General features: G+C 38.2%; 1 protein-coding gene and 1 pseudogene across 1 annotated transcript in view; both read right to left on the minus strand.

Annotated features, from left to right (window-relative positions):
* Positions 1-24,002, minus strand: part of PARPBP (PARP1 binding protein) — a 106,742-nt gene that overhangs the window by 13,631 nt on the left and 69,109 nt on the right. Inside the window, exons 6-8 of the mRNA XM_006871091.1 lie at positions 20,917-21,100; positions 19,339-19,517; positions 16,756-16,837 (exon numbers count right to left, since the gene is read on the minus strand). Of these exons, the coding sequence (XP_006871153.1) occupies positions 16,756-16,837; positions 19,339-19,517; positions 20,917-21,100 (445 nt within the window). The remainder of the gene's footprint in view (positions 1-16,755; positions 16,838-19,338; positions 19,518-20,916; positions 21,101-24,002) is intronic.
* Positions 10,031-10,414, minus strand: LOC102818439 (annotated as a pseudogene).

Genomic DNA, 24,002 nt, shown 5'->3' on the forward strand with positions numbered 1-24,002 from the left:
GCTGCCTGTCTTAGGCGGTCAGTGTGAATTCCTCAGTCTTACCAGTCATTGAAACTCATTGCAGCATGGCAATGGCTATGTCTTAAGTTGCTGAGGTTCCACGTGATCCTTACCCATCTCTGGTCACATGTCCAGCATAAATAGCCGCCATCCGAGGAAGGCAGGGATAAACATATTTCTAATATTAGAACATTTAGATACACAGAAATTGAGAGAATTTGTAAAAATCAGACCAATCTTATAAAGAATGCTAATGGGAGTCCTTTAAATCAAGAAATAATGCAAGACAACAACCTGAGATTAAAACACATGACAACATCATACAGAAACAAAGATAAAAGTAACCCAAATAAAATCAACCTACAAGATTGAAAATAGGGAACAAGAGCTATCAATTTATAATGACAACTATTAAACAAAAAGAATAACTGGTGTCATCACAGACCTTCCAAATGGAAAGGAACTCAAGACAATGTTAAGATAGCAGGGACTATTTTAAACTTGGGAAAATCGTAATAAATTATAATGTCAACTCAAAGAATATTAATAAACCTTCCTATCAAAATAAATAAGAGGACAATTACAAAGATTCAGTAAATACCTAAGCAATAGCAAAATAGGAAATCTATAAGCTAAATGAAAGCAACACAGAACAAATCTATGGAACAAAAAAATTATCAATATACACAAAAACTACACAGCAAAATTACAGCAATAAATCCATACCTATTATAAATTACATTGAATGGAAATGGGTTAGTTACACCAGTCAAGAGACAGAATGCAGTAGAATAAGACCTGACACAACAATATGGAGTCTACAATAGACACACCTTAGACACAAAGTAAAAAACTAAAATATAGGCTGAATACCAAAGGATGGAAAAACATCTATCAGGCAAATGGCAATCCCCAAAAATAGGAGTGGCAATAAGAATTTCTGACAAAATAGACCTTAAGGCAAAAACGAGTGTAAAAAATAAGGAAGGACATAATATAACTGATTATAAGACTCAATCCAATAAAAGGACATAACAATAATAAATACCTAAGCACCCAATGAAAACTCCCCAAAATACATGAAGCACTCTTCAACAAAACTGAAAAGAGAAACAGACAATGCCACAACAATACTAGGAAACTTTAATACATAACTCTCAATGAAGAATACACCAACTAGGAAGACGCTCAACAAAGATACCGAAGATCTAAACAACACAATCAACCTCTTAGATATATACAGAACACTCCAACCAACAACCTTTCCCATGAGAGTAAGAAGTTTTTTTCAGTTTTGTTCACTGATCTATCCTCAGTGACTAGACAGAGCCATATTTGCTGAATGAATGCATTAATGAAGTAAAACTATAAAATGTAATTTAATGAGGAGTATAATACGTATATGCTGAATGACTGCATTAATGAAGTAAAGCTGTAAGTTTTTCTGGATATATAATTATTGGTTGGCAATATTTTTCTTTCAAGGTTTTATATATGTCATCCCATTGCCTCCTTGTCTGCATGGTTTCTGCCCAAAAATCAGTGCTTAGTCTTTGTGTTTTTCCTTTGTAGGTAACTTTCGTTTTTCCTGAATTGTTCTCAGAATTCTTTCTCTGTCTGGTTTTGGAGAGTTTGATTATGATATGGCTTGGTAATTTTCTTCTAGGGTCTATCCTATTTGGGTTTCATTTAGTTTCTCATCTTTTATAATAAGAATGTTTTCTTTCAACAAATCTTCAACAATTTTCTTGGTTTGTTTATTTATTTACTTACTTACTTACTTACATATTATTTATTTATTTATTTTGTCTCTTCCTGTTCTGGAATTTCAATCACACCCTCTCGATGTCTTAGGCTTTTTAATTTTTTTCTTCTATAACAGATATATGCAAACAGAAGCTATGAGAGGGAATTGAAACCATAACTAAGCAAAAGTTTGAAGGTAGAAGAAGATGTACAGTATAGATGTTACTACTCTCTCTGGTGGAGTGAGAAAAACCACATGATATTAAAATGAGACTCAGAGACTTTCTATGAAGAGCACAATCACTGAAGGACAAAAGCTTTGAGGTACAGGAAGGCATGCAGAGTAGACTCTAAGGAACCCAGCTGGTGAGAGCAGCAGACATGCAGAGAAATGTTAAATCACATTAAGGACAGAGAATCATGCATACAGCTCAAGCCCTTCAGCTTCTGTACACCCACCTTTGCTTTCTAGTTTTTTGTATTTCTCTTTTCTCGGTTTTGTACACATAGTAAGTCTTTTACAAGAAGTAACTTTCTTAAAACTACAAAAGCCACACTTTATTTAACCTTGCCCCACATTATTTAATCAGTTATTTTGTTCAACTAACCAATATGTACTTTCTTTATACTAGCAAGGCAATATACCACTTTCATAGGGTTGTTTGCTGAGCCTTCTTCCTGCCTATTAAAATCCTATTTATTCTAATCTTCTCCTCCATCTCCTCTACTTCTTGCCAGTCTTCAGCTGTTGACTTGTATTTTTACTGTACTCTTTAAAAGACTAAACAATAGCACCTGTGGCTAATTAAGTAAAATTTTGGAATCCAGTTCCTCAGTGCACTAGCCAAATATGGTAAAAGCTTATGTACAGTATTGAACAGTGCAAACACAAAATATTTCCATCCCCCAGAAGGGTATACTGACCAGCACTGTAACAGAACAGAGCCTTATAATCTATGTCCCACATGGCACATTCATGTGCTGCAGGTGGATTCTCAAAGGATGCTAAGATACCTTTTATTTTCGTAGGCCCATGCAACGTGAACACATACGCAACTTTATATTCGTAAACAAGAACTTGAACCTATTCCCTATGTCTTCTACTCTCTGAGAACTTGATGCAAAGGATCAATATAAGCACTGGAAAAAAACAGAATCCTTATCTCCTGAAATACTGTTTCTATACTATTCTGTCCACTCCTTCTAGAAATCTAATTAGCCGTATTGTTGCTGTTATTGGTGATGTTATTGTTGATGTTAGGTACCATCAGCAATGATAGTCTTCATTCCATGTCCTCTTCAGAATCCAGCTGGAACCTATGGCAGTTCTCTGTCAATGTACTGTTGAAGTCATGTTGAATTATCTTTAGCAACATTTTACTTTCATGCAGTATTAATGATATTGTTTGATGATTTCCACATTCCTTTGGGTCACCTCTCTGGAATGGGTAAACTATGGATCTCTTCCAATCAGTTGGTCAGGTAACTGTCTTCCAAATTTCTTGGCATCGATGAGTGAGTGATTCCAGTGCCCCCTCACTTTCTTGAAAGATCTCAATTTGTATTCCATCAATTCCTGCAGCCTCCTTCTTTGCTTTTAGTGCACCTTGCACTTCCTCCTTCAGTATCATTGGCTCTTGATCACATGTTACCTCTTGAAATGGTTGAAGATCATGTTTTTCGTTACAGAGAGTACATACTCCTTCCATCTTTTTTGGATGCTTGCTGCATCATTCAATAGTTTGCCTTTTTGTTGTTGTTAAGTGCTGTCAAGTCGGTTCCAACCCATAACGACCCTGTGTGGGGATTCCAAGGAGTGACTGGTGAGCATGAACCACCAACATTACCATTCAAACCAACTTTGCAGTCCAGTGCATTAACCCACAGTGCCACACAAGGACTCCTATTTTATCAATGGTGGTGGTGATTATGTGCCATGGAGTCAGTTCCGACTCAAATCAACCCTGTACAGGGTTTCCAAAGGCATAAATCATTATAGGAGCAGAAAGCCTCAACTTTCTCCCTCAGAACCGATGGTAGTTTCAAACTGCTGACCTTGAGATTAGCAGCCAGACTTGTAACCACTATGCTACCAGAACTCCTTATTGTTGTTGTTGTTAGGTGCCATTGAGTCTTTACTGACCTATAGCGACCTTATGCACAGCAGAACGAAACACTGCCCGATCCTGGGCCAACCTCACCACTGTTGCAGTGCTTGAGTCCATTGATGCTGCCATTTGGCTAATCCATCTCATTGGGGATCTTCTTCTTTTTCTCTGACCCTCCACCTTACCAAACATGATATCCTTCTCCAGCAACTAGTCCCTCCTGACAATACGTCCAAAGTATGAGAGACGAAGTTTGGCCATCTTGGCCTCCAAGGAACACTCTGGCTGCACTTCTTCCAACACAAACCTGTTCGGTTTTTTTGGCAGCCCGTGGCACTTTTAGTATTCTCCTTCAACACCATAACTCAAAAGCATCAATTATTCTACGGTCTTCCTTATTCAATGTCCAGATTCCGCATGCATATGAGGTTACTGAAAATACCATGGCTTGGGTCAGGCGCACCTTAGTCCTCAAGCTGACATCTTTGTTCTTCAACACTTTAAAAAAGTTCTTGTGCAGCAGATTTGCCTAATGCAATACATTGTTTGATTTCTTGACTGCTGCTTCCATGAGTGTTGATAGTTGATCCAAGAAGAATGAAGTCCTTGACAACTTCAATCTTTTCTCCATAGATAAGAATGTTGTTGATTTGTCCAGTGTTGAGGATTTTTGTTTTCTTTACATTGAGATGTAATCCATACTGAAGACTGTGCTCTTTGATCTTCATCGATAATTGTTTTAAGTCCTCTTCACTGTCAGCAAGCAAGGTTGTATCATCTGCATATCGCAGGTTGTTAGAATCCTCCAGTATTATAAGCAGAAACATGAATTTGACATATATAACTAGCCATACAGTCTGCTTTTTTTCTGTGTGCCATTTTTCTCTTTTGCTTTTCCGTTCTCTACACTCATCTTTTTTCAGTTGGGAAAAAGTTTCTGATGGACTGTCTTTAAGTCTATGCATCCTTCCTAACGCCATATCTAGTCTGTTGCTAATTTTCTATAATTTTCAAATATCAAGTCAGTTCTTTTTTAAGATTTCAGTGATCTTAGAATTTCCCAATTATCTGTTTTATTTATCTTTTCCTCTAATTTCTTTGCCATGTTAACAACAAAAACACAAAACAAAAAGCTTCTTAGATAATTCTAATATCTAGATCATTTATGAATCTCCATTTCTTATTTATAAGACAAATCTTCCTGCCTCTTCTCATGCCTAGTATATTTTCTTTCATGTTGGACACAGTATGTAAAAGAAATGTAGAGGACCCCTTTTCTCTGCTAGTCAGACAAAGTGAAAGCCTAACATTCTCAATGTTGTAAGGACACAGCTGGATCAGGGCTAAGTTACAGTTTACACAATCAACATTCAACCTCTAGTTTCCCAGTCCTTATGTCGTCCTTGGTGATGTACTTTCTCAGCTTTCAACTGCCCCAGTGGAGCTTCATCACCTCTCCTCTGAAAATGAGGAGGGTGGGTAGGATACAGTGTACCTTTCAGAGGATTTTACTTTCCTCTTTGGCTTTCCACTCCACCTCACACTGTTGTTGTTGTTAAGTGCCTTCGAGTCGGTTCCGACCCATAGCGACCCTGTACAGGGTTTCCGAGGGTGTAAATCCTTACAGGAGTAGAAAGCCTCATCTTTCTCCCGCGGAGCGGCTGGTAGTTTCGAACCACTTACCTTAAGGTTCGCAGCCCGATTCGTAACCACTACGCTACCAGAGCTCCTTCTGTCACCCGATTCATAGCCAGGGTTGATTCGGCTGATCTGGCTGGCTAGGCGGGTGTCCCCTTCCTCCCTCACCGATCCATGTGCGTCCCTCCCGAAGCTGCGCACTCGGTTGAAGAGGACGACCTTCCCAGATAGAGGAGAGGACAGTCTTTCGGTCAAGGGTATACGATTAGCTGCGCTCCCCTGCTAGAACCTCCAATCAAGCTCTCAAGGTCCACCTCACATAACGGTACAAAAATGTAGCAAATATTTTGAGGACACCAGTCACATATGTGAAGCAGGTCCCATTCATCAAGCAGAGCATTCTCTTGTAAATATCACAGATCCTATGTGATTCTCATCTACTGTATAAAGGTTCCTAGCCTCCCACACAGCTCAGTTTCAGTAACTACGCCCTAGTTAAAAATAACTACACTCAGGGCTTCTGAGTTTCCAAATTGTTGCCAGCTTAAGACATCCAAAAGTTGAGGTGGTTTCTCTTTCTCTCAGTAGAGTTCCTTTGCATGGGCTAACAGCAATTCTTAGCTCAAACTAAAAAATCGCGCGCGCACACACATACACACACACACACACAACAGACAGCACACTCAGAAGGACTTCACTCTCTCCAGATGTTTAGTGTATTTGGCTACTTTGCTTCCATAACTTCCAAAACTATCCTATATCTTAAAATGACATTTTCCCCCAATTTATCTGCCTTTGATTATTTTGTTATTACAGCTGTTCCTCAGAAATCCTATACAGGGTCACTATCAGTCAGATCCGACTCCAAGGCCCTTAACAACAACAGTTACAGCAAAAATGGTGTTCTGTCAAGACCTACTAGTTAGAAGCAGAGGTCTCCAGGTCTATGAGAAACATCTTGATTCAGTTCACTCCTTACTTAAGAGCATTGTATTTTCTCAGAATTATATTTTGAAGACTGCATATTTTCTGTTATTCCTCATTTTCTGAAATCTAAGGCATGGTGGAGATATGAATAAAGTTCAGCTGAGAGATCCAATCTGAAAAACTTTCTGGGTTCTACACTCTTTCCTGAAAGTTTACTATATGTACTCTTAGGAGATCTGATGACCCTGTAAGATAAGCACTAGACTGCTAAACTTAAGGTCAGCCGTTCAAACCCACCAGCAGCTCCACCAGAGAAAGAGGACACTTTGTGGTCCTATAAAGATTTTTAGCCTCAGAAACCCTATAGAGGGTCACTCTGAATTGGAAAATTTCAATGGCAGTGCGTTTGGAGTTTATATGTACTGTTAAGAGGGTGAAGACCAGCTAGTTCAGAACTGAATTCCATTCAAATAGGAGGGGACCATTTGGATAATTTCCCCAATTCATTGTGCAGCACTAAGAGCTGTCACTTAAGTCAGGGTGAAAACCCCCAGGTTCATTTTTCACATCACTATCAAGTTATCATTTCTACTATTTCTCTAATTGAAAATAAAAATACACAGTTATTGATACTTTTGGAAATATTGAAGCTAACTCTCAGAATTCTGTTGCTCCTCTAGTAAAGTATTTGGGGACTAGGATTAGGTTAGGAAAGAAATTATATTATACCTCTTCACTCTGAAATCTCTAGCTTCTTTCCTTGGCCATAACTTTTGAAGTTTATTGCATTACTTTCCCAAAATGTAGGGAGGCAAACATCTTTCTGAAAGGTCTTTTATCCATGGTATATTTAATATTCTTTGGCAACACCATGATTCTAATTCTTTGGTCTTCCTTATTCATATACGGTAGCTTACACATGCACATAAGGAAATTGAAAATACCATGGCTCAAATCAAGCACACCCTTCTCCACAAACTGACATCATTTCTTTTTAACACTTTAAAGAAATCTTTTTCAGGAGATTTGCAAAATGCAATGCAGAGTTTGATTTCCTGAACTGCTCCTTCCAAGGATCCAAGTAAAATAAAATCCTTAACTACTTCAATCTTTTCAGCTTATCAATATTCTATTTATTGGTTCAGTTGTGAGGGTTTTTGCTTTAAGCTGAGGCATAATCCATACTGAACTTACAGTGTTTGATTTTCATTAGTAAGCGCTTTAATTCTTCTGCACTTTCAGCAGTCAGGTTGTATCATCTGCATATTTCAAACTGCTAATGAACCTTCCTCCAATTCTGATGTCACATTCTCCATAGAGTCCAGCTCTTCAGATTATCTGCTTAGCATACAGACTGAAGAAGTATGGCAAATTGATACAACATTGGTGCACACCTTGCCTGATGTTAAACCACACAAGTATTACCTTGTTCTGTTCAAACAGCTACTCTTGGTGTAGATGCAGGTTCCCTAAGAGCAAAATTAAGTGTTCTGGAATTCCAGTACTTCACATTGCTATCCATAATCGGTTATGATCCACAAAGTCAAATTCCTCTGTAGTCAATAAGACACAGGTAAACATTTTCCTGGTGTTACCTGCTCTCAGTGAAGATCAATCTGATACTGCTACAGCATCCCTTGTTTCATGTTCTCTTCTGATTCAGGCTTTAATTGGTGGCAGTTCCCTGTTGATGTACTGCAACCATTTAAAAATTATCTTCAGCTAAATTTTACTTGGGTATGATATTAATGATACTATTTGATGATTTCCACATTCTGCTTAATCACCTTTATTTGGAATGACACATATATGGATCTCTGCCAGTCAGTTGAAAACTAACTGTCCTTCCAAATTTCTAGGCATAGACAAGTGAGCATTTCCAGTGTAGCATTTATTTGTTGAAGCATCTCCACTGGGATACCCATCAATTCCTGGAAACTTGTTCTTCACAAATGCTTTTAATGCCATCAATTCTTGGTCATACCCTACCTCCTGAAATGGGCCGAGCATCAACCAATTCTTTTTAGTACAGTACTGTTGTTAAGTGTCATCAAGTCTGTTCAAATCTGTAGCAACCCTGTATAGGGTTTCCGAGGAGTGGCTGGTGAGCTTGAACCCCAGATCTTGCAGTTCAAACCAACTTTGCAGTTCAGCGCATTAACCCATAGCGCCCCACCAGGACTCCTACTACAGTATAGTCCTTCCATTTCTTCTGATGCTGCTTGCATTGCTCAATTTTTTGGGTCCATAGAATCCTTCAACATTGAAATTCAAGACTAGGATTTTTCTTAAGCTCTTAATAGCTTGAAAATACTGAGCGTGTTCTTTCCTTCTGTTTTTCTAACTCCAAGTCTCTGCACATTTTATTTTAATACTTTACTTTGTCTTCTCGAGTCTCCCTTTGAAATTTTCTGTTTAGTTCTTTTACTTTTTCATTTCTTCCACTTATGTTGCCTACTCTACATTGAACAGCAAGGTTCAGAATCTGTTCTGACATCATTTTGGTCTTTTCTTTCTTTCTTGTTTTTTTTTTTTTTTGCATTACAAAGAATCATTACTTTTAAGTGATTACAAGTACATCAATTACAAGTAACAAGTTCTTCTTTTCTAAAATCTAGCAATTTCTATTAAAAGACACTAAAAACAGCCCAAACTATACTACAGGTATCCTCCACTCTTCGAGAAAGTTCGCTCTACGCCACCTCGCATTTGCAGACACCCACATCAGTGCCTATTTTCACTTAAAATAAAGAAATCCAAAAAGGAATTTTGCTTTTATTTATTTATTTTTAAAAGTAGGGAAAGCAAAACTAGCAGTGTTTTCCAGTCAGCCCTTCAAGAGATAGTGTGTACCCCAAGCAGCAAAGTGGCACCACCAACCTCCTACCCTGAGAGCCACACTCAGCATGCTTCTCAGCATCAATCCAGCAGTTTGGAGCTGTAGCGGTGACCACTGTGTGTTTGTGTGATTTTAGGTTTTCTGGGTATGATTTGGTAGACTACCTTTGAGGTGGTCTGAGAAGGCTCAAAAAGTTTTCCCATATAAATTATTAATAATTGCTACTTCTATTTATGCCGTCTCAGCTTGCAAAAGTTTCACAGGAACACTCTACTTTTGGAAACTGGAGGAAATCTGTATTTATCGTTCTAATCCTTAAATGAAGAATTATTTTTAAGGCTGGCTGCTGTTCAGTCAAGTTACAAAATAGCTACTTACTACTTTTTCATTAATAAAGCTCCTGACATTCAAGAAAGCTTTAAGGAAATGAAATATTTAACCCATTTCTTTCTTAAAGAATTTTTTTTTAATCCTAAATATCTAATAAAGAAAAGTCATACAGCTATATATGTTGCTTCAGCTAAAAAGCACAGGAAAAGTGTATACCCATTAAATGTGTAAGAAATACAAGGTAAAGGGATGAGATCTTTGGACAAGCTCTAGTCTATACAATGTACTATGTTTGCTCCTCTTCAAAAAGTGAAGGAACCTAACATAGCATACAGGAAAATGTAATGCCGTCTCACAATAAAAACTCTAGCTTGGCTAAAGCTTCTTATTCCATGTGGCAGCATCTAAAATGCCAACCATGGCACAGGTGCCTCCTTCTTCCCTATCCATTTATGCGGTAATTTTCATGGATTTCTGGTCGGACGTCACAGACAAAGGTCAAGAGGTTATCCAGGACGTCATCCCTGTTCTGCCGGAAGTAGGTCTGGAAGACAGTCATCTTCTCCTGGGTCTTCTTCTCCACTTCAGTGCTACAGCTACCGTGGGATCCCAGAGCTGCAGCTTCTTTGGCCTTGAACTCTTTCTCCCTTTGCAGGCGGTACTGTTCAATTTCAGCCTGGGCTTCTTATTTGGCCGGCTTCAGTCTCCAGTTCTTTCGCTTGCGGTTCTTTCGCTTGCGGTTCTTTCGCTTGAGGGCGACAGACACCTCCGCAGCGCGCTTCTCCGCTTGCCATAGCTGCTGAATGCCTTGCGACTGACTGGCCATGGCGACGGTGACTCTGAGGCAGAGGAGAGCCACCGAAACTGACTCGAGGGCCCGCTTTTTCTTGTCTTTTTAATGATCTTTTGTTTCTTCATTTATGATATCCTTGACGTCATTCCTAAATTGTCCAGTCGTCAGTGTATTAAATAAATCCATGCTTGAGATGGTCTCTAACATCAGGTGGGATATATTCAAACTAGACTACAGGTATCCTCCACTCTTCGAGAAAGTTCGCTCTATGCCACCTCGCGTTTGCAAACACCTACATCAGTGCTTCTTTTCACTATTTTCTCAAGGACTTGTTTTAATTTTCTTCAGATTCAGCCTGAATTTGCATATGAGCAATTGATGGTCCGTTCTGCAGTGACCCCTGGCCCTGCTCTGAACGTCTACATTGTCTCTTTCAACATATGTAGCCAGTTTGGTTCCAATGTATGCCATTCAGCATGGTCCTCATGTATACTGGCTGTTTATACTGTTGAAATTCAAAATAAGAAGAAACAGTTGTAAGCATCCAACAGTAATTGGAACATGGAGTGTGCCAAATATGAACTGAGGAAAGCGGAACTCATGAGGATCAAGAACACAGGCAGTGGTGCATTAAAGTGAACTGTCATTGACCAGCTTCCAAAGAACAATGTCATGGTTTGCTATCTCACAATGACAAATTGCGGAGGAATGGTGGCCCAATCATTGTCAAACAGAACCTTTCAATATCTATTCTGAAGTGCAATGCTATCATATTGATAAGCCTGTAAGGAAGACCAGTTTATATGACTAGCATTCAAATGCTAAAGATGAAGAAATTGAAGTTTTTACCAGCTTTTGCAGTCTGAAACTGATCAAACATGCTATTAAGATGCATTAATAATTACTGGTGATTGGAATGACAAAGTTGGAAACAAAGAAGGATTTGTAGCTAGAAAATATGACCTAGGTGATAGAAATGATGCAGGAGATAGCAGGTTAGAATTTTGCAAAACTAAACACTGATTTGTTACAAATACACTAGGGGGTAGGCGTGGAAAGAAACATCTCTCTAAAGGTTCTTACCAAAACAAGAAAGTTCAAGAAGGACCTTCAGAATTCCTTCATAGGGGATTTTATTTCATTCTATAGAAAAGTTTCATAATAAGCTACAGTATTAAATAAAATATGAGGGCTTACCATGAGAATATTTAAGAATAGTTTACAAAGTGGTTTCATGGGATTTTGCAATTGGGGACTCTTTTTCTATTTATGAATGAGGAAACTAAAATCTAAGAAAAGTTAAACTGCCTCCATGCAATAATGGCATATGTATTTCATAAACAACCATAATCTATGACATCAAAATTCTAAGTTCTCTATGATTTTCTTCTTTGAAAATGTTCTTTCAAAACAATATTTCAAATGTAAATCACAGATTCTTTCCATGACAAAAAATATTGATAGTATGCCAAAAGGGTAAAGTAACAAGGTAATAAGCTGCTAGTCTACTTTTCCAGAGTTACTTTAGTCCAAAATGTTAGCATCAAGTATTGTATTTCCAAGAAGAACTCTACCTGACTATTTTTGGGGTTTAGTAGAAAACCTGGATAAGCTAGTTATTTTCATACCTAGTTTTTAAGAGTACTGTCCTGCAAAACATAAACCCTAATTCCTTCTGTTCTCTATCACCTTTTGTTTCTCAGCTGCATAGACTGTGCCAGCTCCACTTTTAATTAAGGAAATAATGTCACGATCATCTCACTGATGCTTAACCATGATTTTGTAAACTGGTGTGTCAATCTTTTACAGTAGCTATAAGATCTTAGAACAGGTGCTTTCTCAGGATCTTGACATGCTCATCTTTACATGAAATAAAATTTTATGATTATCTTTTATTTGCCAAAACTTTCTAAATTTGCTCATGTTTTATAAGAAATTGACCCTCAACAATTTCTAAACGAAGATATTCTCATTCTTCAGATAGATTTTCAAGATCACGCTTATTTACTTTGTTGTTGCTGTGACGTGCCATCGAGTCTTTACTTAGGTGCCATCAAATTAGTAATGACTCATAGCGACCTTATGCACAACAGAAGGAAACTCTGCCCAGTCCTGTGCTAATTTCACAGTAGATGCTACACTTGAGCCCATAGCTGCTGCCACAGTGCCAAAATAATTTGTTGGGATCTTTCTCTTTTCTGCTGACTCCCTATTTTACCAAGCATGATGTCTTTCTCCAAGGACTGGTTTCTCCTGATTGTTGTTAAGTGCCATCGAGTCAGTACTGACTCACAGTGACCTTATGCACAGCAGAACAAAACATTGTCCAATCCTAGGCCAACCTCACTACTGTTGCCACGCTTGAGCCCATTGATGCTGCCACTTTGCCAATCCATCTCACTGGGATCTTCCTCTTTTTCTCTGACAACCCACATTAACAAACATGATATCCTTCTCCAAGGACTGGTTCCTCCTGATAGTATGACCGAATTATGAGAGACAGTCTCACCATCCTGGCTTCAAAAAACATGCTGTCCATACTTCTTCCATCCAACATAGATTTGTTGGTACTTTTAATATTATCCTTCAAAACCATAACTCAAATGCATCAATTCTTCTATGATCTTCCTTATTCACTATCCAACTTTCACATGCATAATATGTTGGTGGTGTTGTGAAGTGTCATCAAGTCTGTTCCGACTCATAGCAACCCTGTGGCAAGGTTTCTGAGGAGCAGCTGGTGAACTTGAACCATGATCATGCGGTTCCAGCCGCCTTTGCAGTCCAGTACTTGAATGCACAGCACCACACATAAATATGAGGTTAATGAAAATACCATGGCTTGGGTCATGCACACCTTAGTCCTCACACTGACAACTATGCTCTTCAACACATTAAAGAGGGCTTGTGCAGCAGATTTACCTAATGCAGTATGTCAGAAACCCTAGGCTGCCGTTGTTACTAAGTGCTGTTGAGTCAATTCTGACTCAGCAACTCCATGCACAACAGAACAAAACCCTGCCCAGTTCAGCTCGAACCTCACAATTGTTGCGACACTTGAGCCCACTGATGCTGACCCTGTTGTTGTTACAAAACTTCTACCTTTATAGTTGTGACCATCACAATTATTCATGATAACAATTGCTCACTATTGAATCATAAGAACCTTATCACCATCTCTTTTCACCCGACCTGTCTAGACAAGATGAAAACTATTCAATGTGGACTCTATCACATAGTCTCCACAAGAGGCCTATTTCACTGGGCAAGTTCTAGAATACCTTTAAGGTATTTCAACCAGTTACAGGCTGAAGACAGGCTTACAAGCTTTCTGTAATCATGTTTCTCAACATTCCTTACTATCCCACTCAAGTGTTTGCTTTACAATAGTAGGCAAGGGAAGTCAATATTCATAAGACAGTCAAGCATCTTAGTGTTATTTCCCTTCTTCAGACTATGCCTCGATCCCTGTATCACAAAGCCCTGTTGTTCCAAGGTTGAGCATGCATCACTATTTACCTCTGTCCTATTTAGCCCATGTAAACCTGTCTCAGTGTTCCCTTATCTACTTTGTTCTTTCACCCCCATCCCCTTCTTGTGTACTGCCCTATTCAACATCTGAACTATGATGTGTCTGCCCCCTACCCTGTGTTCTACCCTCCCCTCCTTCCACCTCTCCCAAATTCCCCCTCCCCACCCCATCCCCACCAGTAACTAACAAAGAATTTCCCCCCCCCTTTAGTATGGTTATCTTTTCTTAAGCTTTTACATTAATGATCTTATACAATATTTGCCCTTTTGTGACTGACTAATTTCACTCATCATAATGTTCTCAAGGTTCATCCATGTTATGTGGTGGCTTGCAAGGTAACATAATATTCCTTTGTGTGTATGTCCCAAAGTTTGTTTATACATTCTTCCAATGATAGGTACTTAGGCTGTCTCCAACTTTTTGCTATTGTGAATAGTGCTGCTATGAACATTGGTTTAATTTCTTGACTGCTGTTTCCATGAGTGTTGATGGTTGATCCAAGCAAAATGAAGTCTTTGACAACTTCAGTCTTTTCTACACTTATATGGATATTGTTTATTTGTCCAGTGGTGAGGATTTTTGTTTTCTTTACAATGAGGTGCAACCCATACTGAAGGCTCTGGTCTTTGATCTTCATCAGTAAGTATTTCAAGTCCACTTCACTTTCAGCAAGCAAGGTTGTATCATCTGCATATTACAGATTGTTAATGAGCCTTCCTCCAATCCTGATGCCATGTTCTTCAGTATAATTCATCTTGTCTGGACATTTGTTTAGCATACAGATTGAATAAGAGTGGTGAAAGAATACAAACTGATTTTAAACCATTCAGTGTTCCCTTGTTCTGTTCAAATAACTGCCTTAGTCCATTATACTTCCTTAAAAGCACAATTAAGTGTTCCCAGAATGTTCATTCTCCACAATGTTGTCCATAGCTTGTCATGATCCTTACAATCGAAAGCCTTTGGGTAGACAAGAAAGCACAGGTGAACATCTTTCTGGTATTCTCTGCTTTCAGCCAAGATCCATCTGATATCAGTAATAATATCCTTCATTCTACATTCTCGTCTGAATCCAGCTTGAAATGGCAGTTCCCTGTTGATGTATTGTTGTAGCCATTTTAAATTATCTTTAACAAAATTTTACTTGCATGTGATATTGTCTGATGATTTCCACATTCCATTGGGTGACCCTCTCTTTGTAATAGGCATAAAATATTCCAATAATCTTTAAATCAAAATGCTAAAAATCTTGTCAAAAGCAATAGAAGGAAAAAAGATTAGTGAGTCCACAAGTTCCAGTTCTGTTTTTACTGCAAGTCCAAAGTAAACAAATCTTTAAAAAATACCTTGTTCTCTATCTAGTTTTGCTCTGGTAGTGTAGTGGTTACGACTCAGGCTGCAAACCACAAGGTCAGCAGTTCAATACTACCAGCTGTTCCGCGGGAAAAAGATGAGGCGTTCTGCTCCCGTAAAGATTTACAGCCTCGGAAACCCTGTACAGGGTCGCTATGGGTCGGAACCGACTCCACGGCACACAGCCACCACCACCACTGACTAAAAGCAACCCTATACAACAGATTAAAATTGCCAAAATGGATTTTCCAGACTACAGCTTTTATAAGAGGAGATAGCTAAGTCTTTTCTCCTGTGTAGTCATTATTGGGATCAAAAAACTAATTATTTGGTTAACAGATAAATGCTTAACTATTGCAGTACTAGGGTTCCTTGTTCTTGGACTATAAGTACTTATATTACTATAACCAAAAGGTGACAAATTTCATTCACAGAAAATTTTATAAAACTCTTAAGATAAATTTTATGAAACTCAAAAATTAATTAATTACTAACAACTACAGTAAATAGAAAGATAAGACACATTAATAAATAAAGTCTTCGAAGTGAAACAGGTAATAATTAGAATCAGTGCTAATTAGGACTACATTTTCAAATGGGAAATCAAAGAGAATATATGTTAGTATTTACTTTATAGTTATATCATGAATAATCATCTGTCAATTTAAGGGTAATTAATATACTTTTTAAATATATGTTTTGGAGTCTTGGTGCGGTGCTGCAAGTTAATGCGTTGAACCGCAAGGCTGGTTTTAATGCAAGGTTGGCGGTTCAAACTCACCAGCCACTCCTCGGAAACCCTATACACCGTCACTATGAGTCAGAATAGACTCTATGGCACTTACAACAACAATGATGTTTTACAGACTGAATGACTGAATGAATTTCCACAGTGTGGTGCACAGAGTAGGCCCTAAGTAAATATGTTGGATAAATTATTGGACTGAGACCAAGGCTCTTTTTGAAAACTAAGACTATAAAAGTGTCAAATGCTTGCAGAAACACATTACTGATTACTTTGGGATAAACGAAAACAGACCACCTTAGTTCAAACCAAATGAAAATATAAATAACAGTCAAGAAAAAATGTGAAATGTTCTCCCCACTCTCAATGAATTATATTCTGCCATTTTATATTCAGACAGGAACAAATTTTTAAGTGGACTAGCCTCTCAAAATTCAGTGTAAAATATTAGAAATACAAATGAGAAGGCCATGTCTTCTTTATGTTCCCCATTGACTCACGAGATCTGAATGAACACTTACCAGAGCATGTGCTGATTCCTTTCCTTTTAGGTTCAGTGGATTGAACAAGGCAGAGTCAAGATTAAATCAAAGAAAAGTTTCTGTATGTCAACAGTCATAACTCATTTTACATTTAATTAAGATTGCTGCATATAATGTATACTTATCATGTGTAGCTCAACTGTATACACATATTTTTTAAAAGAAATCATTTTTATCATTTTCATAATACATTAAATTATACCTTAATTTTTTTCTCTTGCATTGACTTCTGGATACGATCTCTTAGGGGTTTCACTGATGAATTATTCACTTGTGTGGGAGATCTATGTCAACAACAACAAAAAAAGGTAAAAATTTATCATCAAAAGTTAACTTTTAAGCTAGTTTCCCTTCTTTCCTAACTGAAAACACAGTTACAGGATAAAAGATAACTGAACTTAGCTGTTGACATTATTGTTAATGTTACTTGCCATTGAGTTGACTCGGGTTCATAGTGACCCTATAAGGGTCCAATGGAACAGAGCAGAATTATCCTATAGTTTCCAAGGCTGAAATCTTTACCAAAGTAAACTGTCACATATTTCTCCAGTGGAGTTATCTGGTGAGTTCAAGCTGCCAATCTTTCAGTTGGAAGCTGGGTTCTTAACTAGCAATCCTAATTATAATACTAAATAAAATGTGATCTGAGAATTCTAAAAAATAGTAATAATTTGATTGATTAATTAAATCAGTTACTAAATATATAAGAGTCTACTACTTAAAACAGATTGTACAATGCATTGTAACAGAAAGTACAATGATTCATACATTGGCTATGGATTCCAATATCCTGAAGTCTAAGCAAAGAAAGAAGATATCCAAATACACAAAATTCAAAGTAGAAAATAACAAGTGCTATAACAGGAATATAAGTATAGGCAGTCTCTGACTTACAACATATTTTACAACAAACCACACTTATGACCATCCACTCTTTTATGTACATCTTAATTGTTAGTGATTAATCATTTACTACCAAGTGTTCTGCGGGAGAAAGATGAGGCTTTTTGCTCCCGTAAAGATTTACAGCCTCAGAAACCCTGTGCAGAGTAGCTAAGAGTTGGAATCGACTCTACGGCACATAACAACAACCACAACAACAACATGCAATATTGCAAGGAGCTCTGGTAGCGTAGCGGTTACAAGTTAAGGTCAGCAGTTGAAACTACCAGCAGTTCTGTGGAAGAAAGACGAGGCTTTCTGCTCCTGTAGAGATTTATAGCATCAGAAACCCTATACAGGGTCGCTATTAGTTGGAACTGACTCCACAGCACACCACCACCACCACATGCAATGTTGCAGTGTGTAATTTTCTGATGTTCTCATTCTTAGAGGCTCACTCATAGATACTCAATTTTATGTTTTACTGTTCAAAACACTGCCATATAGATTTAGTTTTCTAAATCAAAACAGAGTTTCAGTTGCTTGGAAACATGGGCCCAAATGCTGGTCACTTTGCTAGAATCAATATACTGATTCAGGAAGGAGTAACTGAGCTGTTACTGCAAAATACAGAAAACAAAAAAGAAAAGGATCATACAGACAATTCTCACTAAGTTTCTGACTGGAAATGTCATTCTCATCCCCAGGAATATCACGCTTGGTAAGGTGGAGGTTGGAGAAAAAGAGCAAGCTCTCCAACGAGATGGACTGGCAAAGTGGCAGCAGCAGTGGGCTCAAACGTAGCAAATATTGTGAGATTGGGACGGTACCTGGCAGTGTTTCATTCCATTGTGCATAGGGTCGCTATGAGTTGGTACTGACTCAATGGCACCTCACACCAACAACAACGATCCACAAGGTCTCCTGGTGTGGCGCTGTAGGTTCAGCACTGAACTATGAACCACAAGATCAGCAGTTCAAACCTACCAGTTGCAAGCTGGAAACCCTATACAGGGTCACTATGAGTTGGAGCTGCCTCTACAGCACTTAACAACAACAAATGAACCATAAGGTCAGCTTTCTGACCCTACAAAGGTTTAAAGCCATGGAAAGATGAGGCTTTCTGTTCTTGCAAAGATTAAAAGCCTCAGAAACCCTATAAGAGTCTAAACCAACTTTACAGCAGTTAACAGTGTTACTGACCTAATTGTTATTAACCTGGAAAGCATCAGGTCTTACACACACTCTCAGGACAAATTCAGGCTTTGGAGACAGAAACACTTGGCATTAGCTAAATGAGCTCTCCAGGGTAGATTACTTAGTATCACCCTCATGTGTCCGCTCACTCACTCACACAGTGGGGATGTTATTAAATGGGGGTTTTGTGAGGGTTCAGATAACATAAGTGAAAGCGTTTAACAAAGTTGTCTGACATATAGAAAATCTAATAAATACTGTAAAAACAACAAAAATAGGAAAAACAATTCGAAATACAAAAACACCTGACATTCTCTCATATAGCCCCTCTTTCTTCTTATTTAAGTTCTCAATCTCGCTTTTATTTTATTTTATTTTTTTGTCTTTCTTTAGACTATTCTGTGGAGCAATGGTGACACAGTGAGTTAAGTGTTGAGCTGCTAACTGAAAGGTCATAAGTATGAACTCAGTTGCCACTCCACAGGAGAAAGATAAGGCAGTCTGCTTCCACAAAAATTTATATATAGCCTTGGAGACCCTGTAGAGTGGTTCTACCTTGTCCTACAGGGCAGCTATGAGTCAGAATCAACTCGACGGCCGTAGGTTTGCTTTGTTATCCTGTAGTTTCTAAATTTCCTCTGATAAGCATTTTTCTCTTTACAGACTAGAGCTAACAGTACATACATATAATTTCCACATCACTTACCTGAAAAGCATAAGAAGAGAAACACCATTATAATGAATTGTATTTTCATCATCATATAAAAGTTCTGCTTTGTTTTTGGTAGGAGCATCAGCAGCTTCCTCATCCAAAAGAACTAGTAATGTTTTCACAGTATCTCTGCCACAGTATGCAGTGCCATGGTTTATGGCGTGTGATTTTGGCTAGAACAAATAGTAATTTTAAGTAAATATCATAATCACCCTAGATGAGTGCATCAGTCACACTTTTTCCATGTTATGTGCCACTGTTCTCTCCTTTCTTCTCTGAAGTAATAATAAAAATAAAAAAGTAAAAAAATAAACTCTGAGAGTTGCCTATAAAGCTTATGACTACTTTTCTTTTAAGCTTTTACTAATTTCCAGATGCAGAAATGAATACAGAAAATAGTATTATCAAAGGAAGGCTTTGGGTTCTAGTCAAAATAACAGTGGGATTGAAGTCAGAAAATTTTAACAATTCTCTAGGTATATGACCTCAGCCTCATGATTTAACCTATGTGTTTTTTACACACACACACACAAAACCAGAGAGAGATGAGATACTAGGGATCAGAAGATCAAACTCATGATGCTTATAAATATTTAATCAAATGCAAAAATTAAAAGAATCTAGCTGACTTTCATTCATCCAACAATTGTCAATATCTTACTAATCACTATGTCTAAAGTTGGACAAGGCCTTCAAGGAACCCATAGTACTTAATAAGATAAATATGTACCCAAAAACTTGCATAACTTGACTATCAGTTGGTCTAACTCAGAATCCTGGTGTGGCGCTGTGGGTTAATGTTCTGGACTGCAAAGTTAGTTTGAACTGCAAGGTTGGCAGATCAAGCTCACCAGCTATACAGGGTTGATGTAGGTCAGAACTGACTCAACAGCACTTAACAACAACAGTCAGCAGAGTTGTTAACACAATGAAATACATGGGGCAACACCCCAAAGGGACTCTTGCTCCACCACGAAGTACAGCTAAAAGTATGCATTACTTTAGAAAAGAAGGTAAAAATGGTTCCCAGGGGGCTGTGAAATGAATCAACCAATGAAGAAATAATCAATAAAATTTGAGTAAATTCTTCCTTCATACATTGGTTATTATAATCATACCTAATGGAAATGGGCTTTGAATATTTGGATAATTCAACCACAATAAGCAGACTATATACTATATACTCCAAAATTCTCTTCTAGGACTGAAAGCCTGCTAGCCAAATTCTCCCATACTACTGTAGTTCTTCTTGCTGTTGTTTTCATGTGCCATCGAGTAGATTCTGACTCATAGCGACCCGGTAAAGGGTTTCTGAGTAGTTGCTGGTGGGTTTTTGGTTTGAAGTCCAGTGCTTATCCTAAAGTACCACACCTAGGACAGATTGTATTTTGCTGTTGTTTTGGTGACTTACGGAGACCCTATAATCCTGTTGAATAACATAAACTTTCAACAACATTTTAGAGCATAGGAAATACATTCTTATGACTTAAGTAGCAATCGTACATCATTTCTACTATAAATAGAGGCGAAAACGTTTTGGAAAGAAGGATGATGAAATAAAAAGCTCATTACCCGTGCAGGACTGATGTCAGTGGTGTGAACAGCTACATCTCTTTGTTGAGAATTGATAATATTTTTAATCCTCAAATCCAAATCCTGAGCTACTTCCTCCACCACTTTACAGAAAGGATCCCTGCTGTCCTGGCCTTTCATCAGCTGTGCCTTTATTACCGAGAGTATCTGACCGCCTGCAATGCTGAAAAGAGAAACAAGGTCGTCCTATATAAGACTATCAGAAGAGACAATATGCTTAGAAGACTGACAATATAACTCCTAATGTTAATCAACACCTTTCAAAGACTATAGCTTTTATCTTATAAATCTCACAGTAACGCATTTAAGATAAAAAATAACCATTAAAAAATAAAAACAAGCAAACAAAAAAGTTTTCTTAAAGTAAGTCATTTCAATAGGATGAAATACTACTTCATTTGAAATCTAAAAAGAAATAAGGTAGTTATATACGAAATAGGATAGCAAATTCACATACCTGCATGCAAGAAATATACTAAAAATATACAACCTAACATACAAAATCAGTCACCTCTCTATGAATACCAAGAATATACAGGCTATATTAATTAAATCTTAAAGTCAATCTGAAAAGTCGAGATGACCTTGCTTTTATTACAGACGGGGGTCCCTCGGTAGTGGAATTGGCTCACAGGCTCTGCTACCAAAAATGCTGCTGTCCATCCAAAAGGGCCTCAGCAGGCCTGAACATCTACTTCCAAAATATTCACCACTGAGAACCATCCTCTGACACTTTGGGTGCATCAAAGTTGACTCCACAACTGCTGACTGACAATCTGAGATGAGAAACTTGAACCTCAAAGAGGTTCGATAGCTTGTCAAACAACATACAGAGTTCTGGGCTAGGGGTGAGGAGGTGAGGAAGGAGAGTGCATTCTGATACACAAAGGGAGTCCTGGTGTGGGCATGGCACTGTAGGATAAGCACTGGAAAGCTAACCACAAGGTCAATGGTTCAACCCCACCAGCCACACCTCGGAAACAGGACTGTTATGAATCAGACTCACTCCACAGCACTTAACAATAATATATGAAAGGTTATTACATGAAAAAGGAAATTAAACTATTTAGTATTCATCTAAATCAAATTGGAGATTGGATCAAATATGGCCAACACACTTTAAAAAAAAATAAAAACTTGAAATCACTATTTTTTTTATACCCAGTCTCCCCCAGAAAGAATTTGGGTTCAGTCCTTGTTCTAGAGGACTCACCCAGAACCAATGTGAAAAGTACTTAGGAAACTTTGAGTCTACGCAAAAGAAGCTAGAAATGTCCAACAACAGAGACGTCCATATAGCCCTAGAAAGAAGGTCAAGAGCCAATGAGAAGGTGGTGTGAATAGAATGGGCACTGTAGTCAGAATGTTGCTTCTCATTAAGTGCTGCTGACTCGGTCTGGACTCATAACACCCCTATATAGGGTTTCCAAGGAAAGCAGATGGTGGGTTTGAACCACTGGCCTTACAGTTAGCAGTCCAGTATTTATCCTACAACACCATACCAGGACTACACCAGGAGTCAGAATGACTGAGTACAAATCACAGCTCTGCCACTTCCCACCTAAAATAAGCTACTGATCCTCCTCTCTGCTACTTTATTTTTGCACCTATAAAAATGGAGTCATAACAGTACATAAAACACAGGTATTTAATAAGAAGAAATAAGTTACATAAGTAAACCAGAATGCTGGTTGGAAAAGTTCACATTAGTTAAGTACAGTGGCGCTGTAAGATAAACACTGGACCACAAGGTCAGCTGGAATTGTAAGGTCAGCGGTTCAAACCCATCAGCTGCTCCTCAGAAACCCTAGGCTGCCGTTGTTACTAAGCTAGTCAATTCTGACTCAGCAACTCCATGCACAACAGAACAAAACCCTGCCCAGTCCAGCTCGAACCTCACAATTGTTGCGACACTTGAGCCCACTGATGCTGCCACTGTGCCGATCCATCTCGTTAGAGGTCTTCCTCTTTCATGCTGACCCTCCACTTTACCAAACATGATGTTCTTCTCCAGGGACTGGACCCTCCTGAAAATATGCCCCAAGTATTACAGACGAAGACTGGTCATCCTGGCTTCTAAGAAGCATTCTGGCTGTATTTCTTCCAACACACATTTGTTTGTTCTTTTGGCAGTCCATGGTACTTTTAATATTCTCCTCTAACACAGTAACTCAAATGCATCAATGCGTCTATGGTCTTCTTTATTCAATGTCCAACTTTCACATGCATGTGAGGTTATTGAAAATACCATGGCTTGGATCAGGTGCACCTTAGTTCTCAAACTGAAATCTTTGCTCTTCAACCCTTTAAGGAGGTCTTGTGCAGCAGATTTGCCTAATGCAATAAATACATTGTTTCATTTCTTGACTGTTGCTTCCATGAGTGTTAATAGTTGATCTGAGCAAAATTAAGTCTTTGACAATTTCAATCTTTTCTCTATTTATATGGATGTTGTTTATTGGTCCAGTGAGGAGGATTTTTGATCTCTAAATTCAGATGGGATATATTCAAGGTCATATTTTGGCTCTCATGGACTTGTTTTCATTCTCTAAAGCTTCAGTTTGAATTTGAATATGAGCAATTGATGGTCTATTCCACAGTCTGCCCCAGCCTTGTTTTGACTGATGATATGGAGCTTTTCCATCATCTCTTTCCACAGATGTAGTCAATTTCATTTCTATGTATTCCATTTGGTGAGGCCCATGTGTGTATAGTCATCTCTTATGCTTTCTAAAGAAGGTATTTGAAATGAACAAATCATTGATTTTGCAGACATTCTATCATGCGTTCTGTAGCATCAATTCTATCACCAAGGCCATATTTTCCAACTTTACAAACATCTTTATTAAAGGTAATACAGAAATGACTGCAAGCACACACTGACATAGAACTTCCAGACGTTCAAGCCGGATACAGAAGAGGACATGGAACTAGGGATATCATTGCTAATGTCTGATGGATCTTAGCTGCAAGCAGAAAATATCAGAAAGATGTTTACCTGTGCTTTATTGACTACGCAAAGGCTTTTGATTGTGTGGATCATGACAAGCTATGGACAACATTGT

This window comes from Chrysochloris asiatica, unplaced genomic scaffold (assembly GCF_000296735.1).
Source record: "Chrysochloris asiatica unplaced genomic scaffold, ChrAsi1.0 scaffold00160, whole genome shotgun sequence".
Classification (NCBI taxonomy): Eukaryota; Metazoa; Chordata; class Mammalia; order Afrosoricida; family Chrysochloridae; genus Chrysochloris; species Chrysochloris asiatica.